The sequence below is a fragment of the Bufo gargarizans genome, chromosome 2, assembly GCF_014858855.1.
Source record: "Bufo gargarizans isolate SCDJY-AF-19 chromosome 2, ASM1485885v1, whole genome shotgun sequence".
Lineage (NCBI taxonomy): Eukaryota > Metazoa > Chordata > Amphibia > Anura > Bufonidae > Bufo > Bufo gargarizans.
Window position 1 is genome coordinate 517,906,944 of NC_058081.1, and position 20,726 is coordinate 517,927,669.

At 47.9% G+C, this 20,726-nt stretch overlaps 1 protein-coding gene across 1 annotated transcript in view; it reads right to left on the reverse strand.

The window, feature by feature from the left end:
- The window catches only part of LOC122926100 (cat eye syndrome critical region protein 2), a 44,371-nt gene extending 36,809 nt beyond the window's left edge, over positions 1-7,562 (reverse strand). The window contains exon 1 of the mRNA XM_044277486.1: positions 7,449-7,562. Coding sequence (XP_044133421.1) covers positions 7,449-7,562 — 114 coding nt within the window. The remainder of the gene's footprint in view (positions 1-7,448) is intronic.
- Positions 7,563-20,726: the final 13,164 nt, after the last annotated feature.

Sequence of the window (20,726 nt, forward strand, 5' to 3'; positions counted from 1 at the left end):
TCATATTAATGCAGAAGGTGGCTCCGTTCAGAACGGATCCGTCTGCATTATATTGGCAAACAAAAGCCAAGTGTGAAATTAGCCTGAGCGGATCCGTCCAGACTTTTACATTGAAAGTCAATGGGGGACGGATCCGTTTGAAGATTGAGCCATATTGTGGCATCTTCAAACAGATCCGTCCCTATTGACTTACATTGTAAGTCTGGACGGATCCGCACGCCTCCGCACGGCCAGGCGGACACCCGAACGCTGCAAGCAGCGTTCAGGTGTCCGCCTGCTGAGCGGAGCGGAGGCTGAACGCTGCCAGACTGATGCAGTCTGAGCGGATCCGCATCCATTCAGACTGCATCAGGGCTGGACGGAAGCGTTCGGGTCCGCTCGTGAGCCCCTTCAAACGGAGCTCACGAGCGGACAGCCGAACGCTAGTGTGAAACTAGCCTTACTGTTCTCTAACAAGAAGCTTAATGGCAAAATTCACAACGGGTGTTTGATCCATGAATCGCCCAATAAAATTCCTGGTTGTATTAGAATTGGTATTTAAACAGTCCTCCTCATCATGCTGTTCACATTTTGACATAATGAGACCAAGATGACACCTAACAATTGATCAACAGTACTTCGCCATTGTGAGACTTCAGGCAGGATGTTCTCAGACGGAAGAGGCCACTGAGCTTAGAGTGTCACCAGTAGGTTGTAACAGAGATAGGGCTCATGTACACAGCCGTTGAACGGGTCCACCATTCAGGAGATGCGGTGCGGAACGGAGGGCGATACTTTTTAGCGGTATGGACAGTCTGATGCAGATCACGGACCCAATTCAAGTGAACGGGTCCACGATCTGCATGCGGCGGCCCCATGGTCGGTGCCCGTGCATTGTCGACCGCAATTTGTGGTCCCCAGAACGGGCCCGGCCGGCACACGGTCGTGTGCATGAGCCCATACAGAGAGACTGGAAGAGTCACAGAAAGGCATAGAAGTAGACGTCCTTTGGTGACATACCACACTGATGACTGCTTTATTGTGAGCAATGCCCTGCAGAACCGGATGATGAATGCCACACAACTCCAGGCACGTTTAAAAGAGGCACCCAAATGTCACATCAGACCATTTGAAACCGTTTACATCAGTGTGGTCCGTGTGCTAAACGACCGGCAAGTACCATACATTTCACCCGAAAGCCAAATATCCCTAGCTTTTTGGGAGTAGTGCATTTCTAAGGGCTCATGACCAAGTCTGTAAGTATTTTGCAGTCCACAAATAGCGGATCCGTAAAACACGGATGACGGCTGTGGGCATCCAGCCATTTTTTAGTTATTTTTTTTACTCCTGCAGAAATGTCAATTTTTTCGCCGGCCCGCGGAACTGACTTATGGAGATGAATGGGTCCGCATTTGATTAGCATAAAAATGCAGATTGGATGGAGACTAAAACTATGTGCATGAGCCCTAAGACTGGATATCAAGCAATATGGCTGCCATTACAGCTCAGCAGGGGTTGTCACCTAGCTATCGGCAATTCTGTCAAATTATTCACCAGTTAGGGTAATTGTTGGGCACATTATCAGGAACGAATATTATTATGAACAATGGGCAATAATCTGCCCATGTTAATTTGCTGCCAAACACCCGATTTAATATGAATCCATCATAGTAAATCATTGTTTCTGGGCAGAAGATTGTGCTGGGTGAATAGCCATCTCCCGCCGAGAAACAAATCTTTTTAAGGGCTCATGCACACGACTATAGCCTGTTTTGGGGTCTGCAAAACACGGATACCGGCCGTGGGCGTTCTGCATTTTGTGGAACGGAATCCCCGGCCCATAATAGAATAAAGCTATTATTTTCCGTAATGATGACAGGAATAGAGCATGTTCTATATTTTTGGGGGTGCAACTAAAACATGAATGGTTCCACATCCGGCCCCCCAAAAAATGCGGATCAGACAAGTACAAAAAATATGTTCATGTGCATGAGCAATAGCAGTAACCATCATCCGTCTCAACACAGCGGGTCTGCAATTTGCGGGCACCAGCCGTGTGTACCCCACATCACGGATGCAAACCCATTCTCTTAAACGGGTCCGCAATCTACACCGCAAAAAATAATATGTTCTATTTTTTTGTGGTGCAGAAGGATCACCGACCCATTCAAGTTAAATGGGTCTGGATCCGTCTGCGGAATCCGCACGGATGTTGCCCGTGCATTGGGGACCACAAATTGCATGAGATTTATTTGCAACTGAGGCTTCAAATAAACCTGATGCAGATGTGAGCATAGCCTTTAGGCCTCATGCACACGACCGTTCCGTTTTTAGCGGTCCGCTATACTGCGGAAGCCGCCCACGTGCCTTCCGCAATTTGCGGAACGGAAGGCCCATTGTAGAAATGTCTATTCTTGTCCGCAATACGGACAAGAATAGGACATGCTATTTTTTGGGGCAGGGCCACGGAACGGAGCAAAGGATGTGGACAGCACATGGAGTGCTGTCCGCATCTTTTGCAGCCCCATTGAAGTAAATGGGTCCGCACCCGAACTACGGTCGTGTGCATGAGGCCTAAGGCTGTATTAGACCTGCAGATGAGCATTATGATAGTCAGGAAGGAAGCGTTTCTTTCACACAACTGCCTGCTCTTCAGTGAAGGAGGCCCCTGCCATTACATGTAGTGATCTCCTCCACAGTATGGGAAGGAGTGATCGCTAAGGCTGGGTTCACACTTGAGCGTTGCGCAAACGCGCGTTTTACGCGCGTTTTTGACGCACATTTTTATGCGCGTTTTTGTAATAGTAAACGCGCGTTTGACGCGCGTTTGTGTGATTCACTACAGTGTCCTATGGCCACAAACGCCCCAAAAGTCGCTCATGTACTTTTTGGAGCGTCGGGCGTTTTACAGCGCGATCGTACGCGCTGTAAAACGCCCAAGTGTGAACCATTCCCATAGGGAATCATTGGTTTCTCCTTGTTGAGCGTTTTACAGCGCGTAGGAACGCGCTGTAAAACGCTCAGGTGTGAACCCAGCCTAATACCATTACTCATCCCCAAAGAGAATCATTCTTTACAAGCAGCAGACCATGATTAGACAGCAAGATCTGCCGCCGGCAAACAATGATATTGTTTTTAGCCTGCATAAGAAAAAATGCTATTTGCTCGTTCATCGGGTTTTTGGTGGCACTTTTACACGGGCAGATCATCACTGACGAGCGTTCCTATGACTAGCCAACCCTATGCAGGTCTAATACAGCCCTTACACTCATGGGATGTCGCAATATGATGGTCACTGAGGACCCTGTTTTTCTGTAGTTCTGAAGATTCAAGGAGTGTGAAAGGTCTCCACTCACCACTTTGTTCCCATTATGCCACAGTCACTACAAGAAATTAAAGCTGCACTACAGGGCAAGGGTCCTACAAACAGCTCTCTATATCTCAGCTCCTGGATCAGAAGGCTGGGATACAGGCTAAGGCTCCATTCACACATCCGCAATTCCATTCCGCATTTTGCGGAATGGAATTGTGGACCCATCTGTTTCTATGGGGCTGCACGATGCGGAATTGCGGACCCGAGCTTACAGGTCCGCAATTCCGATCCTGAAAAAAAAAAAAAATAAATAGAACATGTTCTATTCTTGTCCGCAATAGTGGACAAAAATAGGCATATTCTCCTAGTGCTGGCAATGTGCGGTCCGCAAAAGGCGGAACGCACATTGCCGCTGTCCATGTTTTGCGGATCCGCAAAACACACACGGATGTGTGAATGGACCCTTATTCTACTTTCACACTTGCATTTTGGTTTCCGTTTGTGAGATCCGTTCAGGGCTCTCAGAAGCGGTCCAAAACGGATCAGTTTAGCCCTAATGCATTCTGAATGGAAAATAATCCACTCAGAATGCATCAGTTCAGCACTTTGGTGTCCGTCTGACGAAACTGAGCCAAACTGATCTGTCCTAGCACAAAATATGAGTCAATGGGGACGAATCCGTTTTCACTGACACAATAGAAAACTGATCCGTCCTCCATTGACTTTCAATTGTGTTCAAGACAGATCCGTCTTGGCAATGTTACAGATAATACAAACGGATCCGTCTTGGCTATGTTACAGATAATACAAACGGATCCGTCTTGGCTATGTTACAGATAATACAAATGGATCCGTTCTGAAAGGATGCAGACGGTTGTATTATCTGATTATTGTCATGGAAGGATCCGCACAAAACGCGAGTGTGAAAGTAGCCTAAAGTCTAGTCACTGCACAATGCAAGTTTCTGCATAAATCCGGAGCCATTCGCTGTGTGCTCTATGGAGCAACTAGCACCTCAGTCCAAGGACTACGTCAGCAGAGGGAGGAGAGTGGGCGTCTCTGCTCTACAAGAAAGCGCTGGAGTCGCCCCCTCTTCTCTGCCATAACACAAAGCCACGTGCGTGCGCTCAGCATCAGCAGAGACCTGGGATATTAATGTACAGCTCGGAGGCACTGCAATACTGCCCAGTACAGATTCACATATAACCACATAGTATCTCGTCTTTCACCAATTACTCAATGTGCTTTAATAGAGAGTCATTTGCCCTGCAGTCTTGAGCTTATAACAGAAGTATTATAAAAGAAGTGGCTCATCTCAAGACACCTGGATAGAAATGCCTCTGGAGGTCCTCAGCACTGGAGACATGTGACAAAGTAGTAATCATGGGGGGTAGGGAGGTTTCTATACATCCTGCCAGTCAGCCACTACCCAGCCTGCATATCTATGGCTGATTACAGGGAGCAATAGCAGTATTCACCTACAGTTTACTTCCCCACAGCGTGAAATGGGTGATGACCAAGGACAACATCTTCATGGAGTCTGTGTACTGTTCTTGCCATGTTTGCGTAGGTTTCTGCCCACACTCCAAAGACATACTGATAGGGACCTTAGACTGTGAGACTCACTGGGGACATGGGGACAGCTTGGTGCTAATGTCTGTAAAGCGCTGCAGGAACATAGTAGCGCCATATAAGTGTATAAAATAAATAACTGAACAGTAGCAGAAATTCCACAACCTGAATGCTTTATGTGACCTGAGCCCTGGCCAGCCAGCAGAGGTAAGACTGCAATAAGACCCGTATGCTCTGAAACGCCAAAATCCCGGCTGACGTAAGTTTGGCACAACTCAAAAGAACCATGGAACAGCTGCACTGCAACAAAGAGGACCCCGACAATCAGGTGACTTCCTCCGAAATAAACCTGAATGGTGCTGAATCCTAAGAGGTCAGGGTCAAAACAACTGAAGCTGGCATAAGGTGCAGAAAGTGACGGCAAGTGATGGGTTAATGGCCCCTCTCCTGTGTCACTTATCAGACCCCAAACTCCATTTACACTACAAACAGCTTCACATTATCCTGCAAAGTGTGGGGAGGGGGACAAAGACTTCTGCAAGAGGGGAGGAGGTGAGACCTCCTGACAGGCTGGATATTCAATTAACCCCCTCAGGGACAGGGCACGTGGCCTGACAGAGGTGACAACCACGTACATTTGATACAAGTTATTGTCTGTTGTCACACTGTTAAACTTCCATCCCACCGTTCATGTACATTGCTAGGAAAGATGGGTGACAACCAATATGGCCGTCATGGCAGCGCTTGTCAGACAGGGCTGGATGAGAAAACAGGCAGCAAGTCCCCAGTACAGCAGAATAGGAACCCCAGGGAATAGAATGGGAGTCAGTTTTTACCCAGCTTTTCCTCGACAGGATAGGGGAAACTAGAGGTGGCAAAGCCCTGCAGGCCTGAATGAGTTAACTGAGACAGACGCCCGCAGCACAGCCCAAGATGCCATGCTGCCCCTGGAAGACACAAAGTCCAGAGAACAAAACAAACAGAGGGGTTTCCCCGGAGTGAGAGACCCCCACCCGCCCCTCTCCAGGAGCAGAACAAAACCTCTCCATTATATCCAGCAGACTGCATCCCAAAAGACAGTACAGGGGGGGAGCAACCACACCATCACCAGCTGAAGCCTGCACGTACTAATATCATCCCCATAGACTGTCAGCTCTTGGGACAAGATACTGGTCGCTTTAAAATGATTGTGTAATAAGACTGCAAGTTTCCCCCATTACTGGACCATTATAGCACCCACATAGGGGGGCACCCAACTTTCCCATACCCCTGAATGGCATATGGTCTAATAATGTGGCCACCCATCACTCAAGTGAAAGCTGTGCCAGTAGTCCTGTTTATACCGTCCAGCTTTCTGATCATCACCGGTGATAGGCAGATTAGTCATTCAGGAGTCTGGGAAAGCTGGGTGACACCTATACAGGCTGTGCTGCACCCAAATGACAACCTGATAGATGGTTGTAGATTAGAATTACAGCGGATCCGCCGATCACCTCCGGCTAACATTAGCTTCCAATAATGTGAAAAATCCAAAATTCTATTATAAAGTTGAACTGAAAATTATTTGGCGAAACCGCGGATCAATCTGCTGGTGGTGGCTGATGACACTTGACCCATCGATAGCCAAGTCACTGTCAGCCATGCGCCAACATTTTCATTAACAGCAGTTAACAATAATTCACTATTAATTAGCGCCTTCAGTGACATCATGGAGATGACAAATATACCCGCGAATCCGTTTATTCTGATCAGATCATTCTAATGAATTCATAATGGCAGCCAGTGGGTTAAAAAGAAGGGGACAAATATCACATTTGCCTGGAAAAGTAGGTGGGCTTTACAGTTAATGGGTGGTCACTAAACCATTCAGAAGCCTCACCCAGATGTCACCCACAAACCTGGAACCCAAGCAAATAGTGTACACCCACAAAACCAGAGCATGCCCAGCAATGGGCAGGCCAAAGACATGGGTGTACCAGGTGACACCGCAAACAATGGGGCAAATGTGAGGAGGTGGGTCTCCTGGAGTGACCCCTAACCCAAGACAGGGGGGAGTAGAATATCACAGAGAGAGGAAGTTTGGGGTCATGCTGGTCCCCAGCAAACTTCCCCCTGACAACCCCTCCCCCCAAATACTGCCCCCTGTATGACCCCAATATCTTTCTGCCTGCCACACAGGCCCCCCTCCCACTGTCATTAGTGACTCCTGAGCTTTGATCACAAGCCCCAAATACTGACAGCACTGCGACCCCCATCATACAACACTTTCCCAAACTAGTTCTCCGAGGTGAGAGGCGGTACAACAAACTACTCCCCACACCGGGACCCCAGTAATCAGGAACTACCTGCACCCCATCACACTCCCAGCACTGGAGGGAAGGGCTCCGTGCAGCCCAGGGGTGGGGGTCCTCAGGAGGTGCATCATCTCCACCCAGTACACAGGGACCGTTACTCCCATCATCTTCAGCTACATACGGTTATCCCCGGCGGTTACTCCCATTCAGCAAACAGTGGATTTTGGTTCCGAACTTTCCATCCATCCAGGATCCGGTGACCTATGTTCGGGCTCCCACCCAGGACTCACCTCAATCTCGAAGTCGGGCAGCCTGAAGGCGGTGCGGAACAAGGAGCAAAAGTGGGCGATAGCCGGGACCCGCCAGCACGAGCGGAGCTCACCCAGGGCACCGTCCGGGGGCATCCCGAGGGCAGCACCCTGTGCCCGGACACAGCGTGCGGGATCTTCAGCCACAATGTGAGCCCCGACCGGGAAGAACAGATGGGGGTTGGGGAGGAGCAAGAGGCGTGGCACCGCCCACTGCGCGATAACTCAGCCCTCTGAAGGGACACGCCCACCCCACCCTAGTACCTCGGAGAAAATACTAACAATGCTTTAATAACAATCACAGTAATAATACTACTGATAATGAGCTCATATTATAGCCATAATAATACTAGTTACCAACCTACCTAACACTAACAATACCATGGCCAAGAATACTACTGATAATAATCCCCTAACACTAATCATATAACTGCTAACTACCTCCCTAATAATACTGCTGATAATCTGCCCAACACTAATACCATTCATTAATAATAATTCCCCAAAATAATAATATTACTGATAATAATCCCCTAATGCAATAATAATACTGACAAGAGGCAGTAATACTGCTGGCCCATAATACTACTGACAATAATCCCCTAACATTACTCAAATAACTGCTAATTACCTCCCTAATAATACTGCTGATAATATAATAATCCCCCAAAATCACAATATTACTGATAATAATCCCCTAATACAATAATATTACTAATGATAATCCCCTTATACAATAATACTACAGATATTAATCAGTAGCAGTGGCCGCGCTTGGCAGTGTGCTTTCCATTCAGTTCAATGGGACTTCTGAAAACAGCCAAGCTACGGCCCTCCTGTAGGAATGAATGGAGGGCGGCCATGCATGCGCGGTGTGCCCTGAGCCCTCTTTCACTTGGCGGGCTCCGTTCTAAAAATAGAGGCGGAATCCGTATCTATCAGGAATTGGGGGCATTCCTAGTGATATTCCCCCAATGTACAAGATGGGCCAACTACGTGGTGGATGATGTTCTTGTCTGAGTCTTACAGCATCTCCTATTCTTATCCAAGTCTCAGATGAGAAAAGCCTATGCTTTAGTGCAGTCTAATATTTCCTGTACTCAGCTCTGTGACAGGTCCAAAAAGATGAATGGAGCGGTATTGTACATGCACAATCAAGCACTCCATTCAAATGGGGGACATGGATCCCCCATTCTGGTCAGTAGAGGTCCCAGCAGTTGGGCCCCCAACAATTTAAAGGGACTCTGTCACCACTTTCTAACCCCCACTTTTAAAACTATTGTTCTGTCCATGGAGCCCCTGTGATTACTAAGGTGTTCTTATAAGCGAAATCTGCTGGCTCGTTTTGATAAAAAAACCTTTTATCTAACCTGTCAGTCATGTAGATAAGGTGCCCAGGGCGTTTCTCCTGGTCTGAACATGCCGCCCGCCGCCGCCGCCGTTGGTGCCCAGCTCCTCCTCTGCTCTGAATTAGCGCCGCCTGAATGTCAAGAAATACGCCTCCGGCTCTCCCTCAGTCCCCCCTCCTTCTTTTCTAAGATCCCGCGCGTGCGCACAGGCCTGTGCCTGATGCGCCCGTGCAGACTTTTAGATTCAGCCTCATTGAGCGAAGTGCGCATGCGCGCGCACTTCGCTCAACCTCGTCATAAGACGAATACTGCCGCCAGCCAGTCAGAGCCTGCCAAGAGCTGTCCGGAGCCGCACGTCTGCCCACGTCTGTGCGCACGCGCGGGATATTAGAAATGAAGGAGGGGGGAGTGAGGGAGAGCCGGAGGCGTATTTCTTGACATTCAGGCGGCGCTAATTCAGAGCAGAGGAGGAGCTGGGCACCAACGGCGGCGGCGGCAGGCGGCATGTCCAGACCAGGAGAAACGCCCTGGGCACCTTATCTACATGACTGACAGGTTAGATAAAAGGTTTTTTTTATCAAAACGAGCCAGCAGATTTCGCTTATAAGAACACCTTAGTAATCACAGGGGCTCCATGGACAGAACAATAGTTTTAAAAGTGGGGGTTAGAAAGTGGTGACAGAGTCCCTTTAAGTTATCCCTTATCCAGTTGAAAGGCAATAACTTGTTCTAACCAGAATACCCCGTTAAAGGGGTTCTCCAGGATTTATAAAATGTTGATTTATCATCAGCAGTAAGATCGGCTGTATGAAGAGGCTGTGGCCCTCTGTCAACGCTTTGGTTTCCTCCTAGGTCAGTGACATAATGTTCATTGGTCCCGTGGCTTAGGTGCAGCTCAATCCCATTCAAGTGAATGTGGCTGAGGTACAATACCAAGCACAGCCGCTATACAATGTAAGGCTACATGCACACGACCCTATGTGTTTTGCGGTCCCCAAAAAACGGATTACATGCGTATGCCATCTGTTTTTTGTTTTTTTTGCAGATACATTGCAACTATGCCTAAAACGGACAAGAATAGGACATGTTATATTTTTGGGGGGGACACTGAGGGCATCTAGTGGGGCACTATATATGGGGCATTTTATACTGGTACATTATGGAGGGCACTAGGAAGAAGGGGAGAGGAGCACTATGGGGCATTTACTGGGGTCACTATATAGGGGTATTTTATACTGGCACATTATGAGGGCACTATGGGGACATGGTGCTCAACTGGGGGCATTAAAAAAGGGTATTTTTGTGCACTGGCACATTTAAAGGAGAATTATTACTACTGGGGGGCATTATGATGGGCTTTATGACTACTGGGGGTCTATGGGGAACATGATTACTAGTATGGGCACTATGAGAGCATTTTTACTTCTGGGGCACAGTGGGGATATGTTGGGGGCACTGTAGGAGCACTATTACTACCATGTGTGCTCTACCAGAGAATTATTCCTATTGGTGGGACTTTTGGGAGCACTATTACTATGGGGGCACCTTGGCACAGTATCAACTTACCACAATTATTTTTGGGGGATGTTATGTTTACACTATTAGTTTTAGGGGCACTATTTGCTGGGCGCAGTAATTTTAGGGCACTGTATGCCAATAATTATTGTAGGGCACTATCTGCATGGTACTACTATTATCAGGGGGTTTATCTGTTTCTGCAGTATAGTATTGGGGAGCACAGCGGCACAGTATTGGGGGCGGTAGGATGATTTTTTTTTGTGCGTGTGTGTGTTGTAGTGGAGGGTGTGATTGCATGCTAGGGTGTGGGAAGGTGGGATCAAGGGAGCCCAAGTAAATTCTTGCCCAGGGTCCAATCAATATTAAAGACGGCCCTGTATATACAGAATAAGAGCAGATACTGAGAATTACACCCAGTATACAGGACAAGAGAAGTGGTACTGTGCAGTGTCTATATATACAGAATAAGAGCAGATACTGAGAATTACACCCAGTATACAGGACAAGAGAAGTGGTACTGTGCGGTGTCCATACATACAGAATAAGAGCAGGTACTCAGAATTACACCCAGTATACAGGACAAGAGAAGTGGTACTGTGCAGTGTCCATATATACAGAATAAGAGCAGATACTGAGAATTACAGCCAGTATACAGGACAAGAGAAGTGGTACTGTGCAGTGTCCATATATACAGAATAAGAGCAGATACTGAGAATTACACTCAGTATACAGGACAAGAGAAGTGGTACTGTGCAGTGTCCATACATACTGAATAAGAGCAGATACTGAGAATTACACCCAGTATACAGGTCAAGAGAAGTGGTACTGTGCAGTGTCCATATATACAGAATAACAGCAGATACTGATAATTACACCCAGTATACAAGAAGTGGTACTGTGCAGTGTCCATATATACAGAATAAGAGCAGATACTGAGAATTTCATCCAGTATACAGGACAGGAAAAGTGGTACTGTGCAGTGTCCATATATACAGAATAAGAGCAGATACTGAGAATTACACCCAGTATACAGGACAAGACAAGTGGTACTGTGCAGTGTCCATATACACAGAATAGGAGCAGATACTGAGAATTTCATCCAGTATACAGGACAGGAGAAGTGGTACTGTGCAGTGTCCATATATACAGAATAAGAGCAGATACTGAGAATTACACCCGGTATACAGGACAAGAGAAGTGGTACTGTGCGGTGTCCATACATACAGAATAAGAGCAGGTACTGAGAATTACACCCAGTATACAGGACAAGAGAAGTGGTACTGTGCAGTGTCCATATATACAGAATAAGAGCAGATACTGAGAATTACAGCCAGTATACAGGACAAGAGAAGTGGTACTGTGCAGTGTCCATATATACAGAATAAGAGCAGATACTGAGAATTACACTCAGTATACAGGACAAGAGAAGTGGTACTGTGCAGTGTCCATATATACTGAATAAGAGCAGATACTGAGAATTACACCCAGTATACAGGTCAAGAGAAGTGGTACTGTGCAGTGTCCATATATACAGAATAACAGCAGATACTGATAATTACACCCAGTATACAAGAAGTGGTACTGTGCAGTGTCCATATATACAGAATAAGAGCAGATACTGAGAATTACACCCAGTATACAGGACAGGAGAAGTGGTACTGTGCAGTGTCCATATATACAGAATAAGAGCAGATACTGAGAATTACACCCAGTATACAGGACAGGAGAAGTAGTACTGTGCAGTGTCCATATAAACAGAATAAGAGCAGATACTGAGAATTACACCCAGTATACAGGACAGGAGAAGTGGTACTGTGCGGTGTCCAAAGGTAAATAAAAGTAGATACTGAGAGTTACACGCAGTATACAGGACAGGAGAAGTGGTGGGAGGAGCTACTGTTCCTTTCCTGTTCCTGTTGTGTGTGTGTGTGTGAGGTCCGGGAGGCTTACCAGCGCTTTGTTTGCCGGGGGAATCGCTACCCTTTCCCCAGGGGGTGGTGGTTTCTCTCGGTATGGATCCCCGGGTGTCATGGGGCGCCAAAGGCGCACTCGGTCTCCCAACAGCCGCAGACCTGCTGCTTAGCTTCGGGAGCGAGGATCTGTGTTTGACCTCGTTCCCAGGGCGGCTTTGCTAGCTGGGAGGCTCCCTGCTCCTGGGTCTGCCATGAGCACCGAGCTGATCACTCGGTGCTCGACTTGTCTGTCTGTCGGTCATGTGACGCTGGCCACGTCATATGACCCTCAGACCCCACTATAAATACAGGCAGCCTGCTGGCCACAGGTTGCCTGTTAATTCTAGGTTCCTGGCTAATTGTTGGACTACTGAATACTCACCTGATCCTGTTCCCTGACGATCCTTTGCCTGCTCCTCCTGTACTGCGCATCCCTCCTGGTATTGTGACCTCGGCTCCCACCTGACTACTCTTTGCTGACTCCTCTGGTACTTCTCTACTCTTCTTGTATTTGACCCCGCTTCTCCTGACCATTCTTTGCTTAACCCTTTGTACTGAGGAGCTCTCTGTGTTCTGACGTGGCCCGTTCACGTTCCGTATTTTGTCTTGTCTGTCTTCCCTGCGCATATCCTAAGTAAGGGACTGTCGTCCAGTTGTCCCCTGTCATCAGGACTCGTGAGGCAAGTAGGCAGGGCCAGGGGTGAGGGTGGAGCACAGTGGTCACTATCCTTCCCCCTGTGTGTGTGTGTGTGTGTGTAGACGTGACCGTTACAGATTAACAGGCCCAATAACCACTGTATCATGAATCCTCTTGTGACCCTGACTGACCATGTCTCTAACCTGACACAGATGGTGCAGGAGCTAGGAGAGAAACTCTGTTCTTTTGAGTTAGGGCAAGGTTCTTCCACTCCTCAGTCCTCCAGTCCACATTTTGAGCCCCAGATCAAGTTCCCAGAACCCTTTTCTGGAGACCGGAAGAGGTTTCTCTCCTTTAAGGAGAGTTGCAAACTCTGCTTCCGTTTGCGCCCTGTGTCCTCTGGTCCCGAGAGCCAACGCGTGGGTATTATCATTTCTCTACTACAGAGTGATCCCCAGGACTGGGCATTCTCGTTACCTCCTGGGGCCAGTTGTCTAACTTCTGTGGCGATTTTTTTTCAGGCCCTGGGTACACTCTATGACGAACCAGACAGGGCCCTGGTAGCCGAGAAGGCTCTTAGGGCACTGGTTCAGGGCCATCTCCCTGCGGAGGAGTATTGCACCCAATTCAGACGGTGGTGTGTCCCCTCAGGATGGAATGAACCAGCCCTGAAGAGTCAGTTTAGGTCCGGTCTGTCTGATAATTTAAAAGATCTATTAGTCAGTTATCAAATTCCAGAGACCTTAGAGGAGATGATGACCCTAGTTGTCCGACTTGACCGACAAGTTAGAGAGAGACGACAAGAACGACAGTTCTGTTCTCAGATGGTGGTCCAGCCAGAGGCCTTTTCCAGGGACAACACTGAGGTTTCCACCGAGAAACCCATGCAGGTTGGCATGACCCGGGGTAATCTTTGTCGCAGACGCAGAGAGTGCTTCTACTATGGAGATCCTGACCATTGGATCAACAAGTGTCCTAAGACAAGTCTCTGACAAGTCTCCTAAGGCAAGACAACCTAAAGACCAGGTGCACCCTGATCTTTCTAAATGTAAGCTTTTGGTACCCATAACAAATTATCTGGGGGATTAATAAGTGGCCGGGTAAAGCCTTTATTGATTCTGGTTCAGCGGCCAGCTTTATTGACTTTGAATATTGGGTAATATAGTAAATTGGGTATTCCAGTGTTTGCTTTACCTACACCTATCCATGTCATGGCTATTGATGCTACTCCCCTGATTGGTGGTACGGTGAGGTCATGTACCTCTGAAATTTCTCTAATCGTGGGTGTGTGCCACTCTGAGAGATGTTCTCTTTTAGTCATGGAGAACCTACCAGTTGAGGTGGTACTAGGGTTGCCTTGGCTCCGTTTACATAACCCCACAATAGATTGGTCCAAAGGAGAGTTGGTGAAATGGGGACCTAAGTGTGACTCATGCTGGGGTTTCAGTAAGGTCTAATACATTACCCTCAGTTATTAAGGAATATTCTGATGTATTCTCATCCCCTACTCCAGAGGTTCTACCCCCCCCCCCCTCATAGACCTTATGATTGCGCCATAGAGATAATAGAGGGTGCCAAATTTCCTAAAGGGCGAATTTATAATCTTTCTAAGCCCGAACGCAAGGCTATGGAAGATTATATTAAGGAGAGCCTTGCTAAAGGGCATATTAGACCTTCAGTCTCTCCTATGGGAGCAGGGTTTTTCTTTGTTAAGAAGAAGGATGGTGGTCTTAGGCCTTGTATTGATTACTGGAGATTAAATAAAATCACTGTCCAAAATAGATACTCTCTTCCGTTGATTCCGGATTTATTTAACCAGGTTCTGGGGGCAACCTGGTTTTCCAAGATTGACCTGAAAGTGGCATATAATCTAATCCGAATCAAGGAGGGAGACGAATGGAAGACAGCGTTCAATACTCCGATAGGACACTTTGAATATCAGGTGATGCCTTTTGGACTCAGCAATGCCCCAGCTGTGTTCCAAAACTTAATGAACGATATTCTTAGGGAGTTCTTAGGTAAATTTGTTATTGTCTGTCTTGACGACATTTTGATATTCTCTCCTGATTTCGAATCTCATGTGTCTCATGTCAAACAAGTATTAGAGGTGTTAAGGGAGAATCAGCTATCCGCTAAGCAAGAGAAATGTGTCTTTGGTGTACAGGAGATACTGTTTCTAGGGCATGTTCTGACTCCCCACACCTTTAAGATGGACCTTGGTAAGGTTTTGGCAATTAAGGAATGGGAAAGGCCTTCATCCTTAAAGGCCTTACAACGTTTTTTGGGTTTCGCTAATTACTATGAAGAGGACACTATACTACTACAGAGGGATCTGGATAGATTGGAGGCTTGGGCAGATAAGTGGCAGATGAGGTTTAACACTGACAAATGTAAAGTTATGCACATAGGAAGGAATAATGCAAGTCACCAGTACATACTAAATGGTAAAACACTCGGTAACACTGACATGAAAAAGGATCTAGGAATTTTAATAAACAGCAAACTAAGCTGCAAAAACCAGTGTCAGGCAGCTGCTGCCAAGGCCAATAAGATAATGGGTTGCATCAGAAGGGGCATAGATGCCTGTGATAAGAACATAGTCTGACCACTTTACAAATCTCTAGTCAGACCACACATGGAGTACTGTGTACAGTTCTGGGCTCCTGTAAACAAGGCAGACATAGCAGAGCTGGAGAGGGTCCAGAGGAGGGCAACTAAAGTAATAACGGGAATGGGGCAACTACAGTACCCTGAAAAATGATCAAAATTAGGGTTATTCACTTTAGAAAAAAGACGACTGAGGGGAGATCTAATTAATATGTATAAATATATCAGTACAGAGATCTATCCCATCAGCTATTTATCCCCAGGACTGTGACTGTGACGAGGGGACACCCTCTGCGTCTGGAGGAAAGAAGGTTTGTACACAAACATAGAAAAGGATTCTTTACGGTAAGAGCAGTGAGACTATGGAACTCTGTGCCTGAGGAGGTGGTGATGATGAGTACAATAAAGGAATTCAAGAGGGGCCTGGATGTATTTCTGGAGTGTAATAATATTACAGGCTATAGCTACTAGAGAGGGGTCGTTGATCCAGGGATTTATTCTGATTGCCTGATTGGAGTCGGGAAGGAATTTTTTATTCCCCTAAAGTGGGGAAAATTGGCTTCTACCTCACAGGGTTTTTGCCTTCCTCTGGATCAACTTGTAGGATAACAGGCCGAACTGGATGGACAAATGTCTTTTTTTCGGCCTTATGTACTATGTTACTATCGTAAATTTATCATAAATTTTTCTGTAATTGCTAAACCATTGACCGACCTTACTAAGAAAGGGGCAGATTTGGAGAATTGGTCTACCAAGGCCATTTCTTCATTTGAAACATTAAAAAAGGCATTTAGTAGCGCTCCCATTCTGATCCAGCCTGATCAGGAGAGACCCTTTATTGTGGAGGTGGATGCGTCCGAGGACGGTGCAGGAGCAGTCCGTTCACAAGGTCCTGCTAGCCTCACTAACCTGAGACTGTGTGCCTTCTTCTCCAGGAAATTCTCTCCCATGGAGAGAAACTACGACATAGGGAATAGGGAGCTGCTGGCTATTACATGGGCATTTGAGGAGTGGAGGCATTTTTTGGAGGGGGCAAGGCATCTGGTAACTGATGTCACTGACCATAAAAACCTAATGCTTCTCGAGTCTGCTAAGAGGTTGAATCACCGGCAAGCCCGATGGGCTCTGTTTTTTACCCGTTTTGATTTCTCCATTACGTTCAGGCCGGGAAGTAAAAATGTGAAGGCAGATGCATTATCTCGGAGCATCCATGCTTTTCAACCCACTGAGGCACCGCCTGAATCCATCCTACCAGCAAACATCTTCTTAGCAGCTCTAACCCAGGATATCTTGGCTCGCATTAAAGGGAACCTGTCACCCGGATTTTGTGTATAGAGCTGAGGACATGGGTTGCTAGATGGCCACTAGCACATCCGCAATACCCAGTCCCCATAGCTCTGTGTGCTTTTATTGTGTAAAAAAAACGATTTGATACATATGCAAATTAACCTGAGATGAGTCCTGTATGTGAGATGAGTCAGGGACAGGACTCATCTCAGGTTAATTTGCATATGTATCAAATCTGTTTTTTTACACAATAAAAGTACACAGAGCTATGGGGACTGGGTATTGCGGATGTGCTAGCGGACTTCTAGCAACCCATGTCCTCAGCTCTATACCCAAAATCCCGGTGACAGGTTCCCTTTAAGGCTGAACAACATCTGGCACCGGCATCCACCCCAACAGATAAGTTGTTATACCGGGCCTCCGGCTGCCAGCGTTCATCACCACGTGCCAGCAGCCGCGGCGGAGATGTGCGAGTGGAGAGGAGGGCCTCCAGGACTGAAGACCTGGGCTTCGATACCTCAGTGCTACTGGAGGTGGACGACGATGCGCCTATGAATACAGCGCAGCAAGCGGCTGCAAGGTTGCATGCAATGGAGGGCAGCCCCGCTACTAGGAGCAGCCGTGATCCCTGCAGTGAGCCTAATGGAGTACTGGGTGAGGTCCGGAGGGGTCCCAGGAGAGCAACCAGCCTGGAATCCTCTCTGGACAATTTGAATCGGCACCTAAGAAAGCAGGATGCTATAGAAAGGCCAGTTGCTGCACAAGCAGACTAGTGAAGTTGGAGGAGGTAATTGCGGTTTTGGAGGAGAAGAGGGCCGCCATTGAGGAAAATGACGGCCCATTCTTGAAAAAATTCAGGAATGACTGCAGATTTGAGTGTATGTCTGGACTATCCGGTACGCCTGGCCCTAGTCTGTCAGGGCAGCAGGCTGGGAGTCAAGGGAAGGTGGTACCTGGAACACCAGTTTCGGAGGCGGACTCTCTGCCTTGTGGCCGGGGGGACCCCTCAGACTGGGATGAAAGAGGGCCTGGGGGAAGGCTAATGGTGGAAGTCAGGCAGCTGGAGTCCCCGGTGGGCAGACTGTATTTTGGGGATAAGGGGGTCCCTGAGGATGAGTTTGTGAATATCAGAAAGGAGAAAAATAAAACTGTGCGGGAGATTGATTCTAAGATGGTGACGGGAGGTGCCCCCCTTTCCTGTAGTGGTAGGGTGGGCACAAGAAGCGCAGGGGGTAAAACCCAAAACAGTGTGGCAGACAAGGAGGTGAGGAGGGCGGACGAGGATGCGATGATTGTGGACGAGGTTCAAGGTGGTGGTTCTGAGAAAGAGGAAACAAAAACATTAAAATCAGAGGAAGGTGTAAAGACTTTGGAACCTGGGGAGAACACTGTGGTTGAGCATCCCAGGACTGTGCGGGTCGCGGAGGCAGTGAAGGGTGGAGGAGATGAGGAGTCCCCTGCGGGTTTTGCGGGGGACTCCTCAGGGCCCGCCCCCAGCAATACTGCGGTCTCTTTAGGGAACCCGACCAGTTCATGGGGAGTGAAAGGTAATACAGTTGGAAAAATAAAGGTTGATGCAAATACAAATATGGATGCAAATGTGGTTGTGAATGGGATTGTGGGTAATGATGTGCAGGTAGCTGTGGGGGTGAATGAGAACGTAAACAAGGTTATAAATGAGGATACAAATAAACTGGTGAATGGGATTGTGGATGAGGTAGAAATTGAGATGGTGGATGAAGAAGCTTTGATTGAGGAGTATATTGCGGATATGGAAGTGGATGAAAAGGAGGAAGTTATGCGGAAGGAAGCAATGAGTAAGGATGTGAGCGAGAGGATGGCAAAAACAAAGACATATGCGGGTGTTTCGGGAGACTCTTTGCCCAAGGTTTCGGGCGGGGGGGACTTGCAACGACGCCTCCTGGAGGCCCTAAAAAAAGGACCTGGGACTTCCATACAGGTAGAGGGAGGGTCGGTTGACCTGGCTATTTGGACAGAAAGGCATGGTTTTAGGGCTTTCCGAGAACAAAAGAGGGGTGAGATCGTATGGACTCACCCCACACCAGGGAGGTACTGTAGGAATGTGGCCCGTCTCTATTGGAGGAGTAAGGAAGCAGCAGCTCCTTCTAGGAAGACTGTTGTGGAACTTCTCCTGGGGGCGGGGTTTGTCGCAAATGATATCTATGAGACCGCTATGTTCGACGTCAGCTTTGTTAGGCCGGAGGGTTTGGAGCTCTTCTGGTCTGAATATGAGCTAATGAAGAACACTCCGAAGTGGCAGGGTTTTGCCGTTGAGGCCATCACCCGCCAATCGACTGTGTGACCGTTTTGACCTGTAATGAATCACTGTCTAGTGTGGACATCATGACTTGGCTTAGTCGATAAGGTAGATTTTTGATTGGGGCAATTCTGTTACTCATATTCCCTTCTCTGCTTTCATAGGAAGGGCTAGGATTATGGTGTTCTATAGAGGCCAGCCAAAGGTCTGTCACAAGTGCGGCAGTCCCACCCACTTCAGCGCACAATGTGATGTTCGCATGTGTGCAAAATATGGGGACACTGGTCATCATGCCGCATCTTGTAGGCAGATTCAGTGCAACCTCTGTGGGGACCAAGGTCACCTGTTTAGTCGCTGTCCGCTTGCCTTCGCCAACAGGGTTTAGGACGGGGCTCAAGATCAGGCAGGCACGAGCCATGAGGCTGGGTCTGTGGTTGGGGAGGAGCCTGCTGCCGGGACTGAATCAGTTGGTGAGGGGACGAGCGCTGGAACTACTAGCGCTGGAGAAAGCAGACAGGATTTGAAGAAGCAAAGGCCATCCAGGATCAGGCGGCAAGAACAACGCCGAAAGGATAGGGAACAGGTGACAGCTGACCCTTCAGCTGGTCTTTCGGCTGGTCTGGCTGAGGATCCCGGTTGTAGTGACCCAGGGTACAGCAACGATGCAGAACCAGAGGCCCAACCTGTGGAGGCTAACCCATCCGCCAACCCTGTCTCCTCGTACGGCGAAAGCCTGGACGAGAGCGGCAGAGCATGGTTGGAGGGTAGGAGGGACAAGCGGAGTAAGAAGCAGAAGAAAGGAGAGGGTCGTAAGCCCTCTCTCGAGTGGGACCCATCTGTCCCACTCATACTCGACCAGAGGCCTAAGGAAGGATCAACTGGGTCCCCTCTGGTGAAAGTCTCTAATTGGTACCAGGCCCTTGATGTGGATCCCCCAACTGCTTCAGCTGGGGGAGGAGGGTCTGGTGCCAGAGGGTGCGGGGGCTTCCTCGCAGGCTGACAGGCCCTGTCCTTTGGGGGGTAAATTACCTTCTGGAGGGGGGGTCAAGCCTGTAACCTTGGGCAAAAAGGATGGTATGGATGTCTCTGTATGTTTGAATAGACAGGAGTTTGATGGTTCAGATGAAAATGCTGATGGTGGTGGGGTGGGGAAAAAGAAGGGCTATCTAACTTGATCATCAATGATGGCGGAACTCACCCCGTTGACAATGGCAAGCATTAACGTTGCCAGTATTAAGTCAGACGCAGCTCGTTTCCTGGCCTTTGATTTTTTCAGCCATATTAAAGCTGATATTTTGTTTTTGCAAGAGACCTGGTTAAAAAATACGACTCTGCTGGCAAAAGCCAAGCGAGATTGGCGGCTAGGTCCATCTTTCTGGTTTCCTGCGGCCGAGCCACATAGCGGGGTGGCGGTACTTTTTAAGACCGCCAAAAGAGTGGAATGCAGTAGGATAATCGAGTTAGAAATGGGAAAGTGCCTGATTTTAAATGTCCTCATGGGGAGACAAGAATTGATATTATTAAACATCTACGACCCACAGAGTAAGTGGGACCGCAAGTGTCTCCTCATGAGGATTAAGCCTTTTCTTTTTACCAGCCGGCAAGTGATCTTTGGAGGGGACTTCAACAATG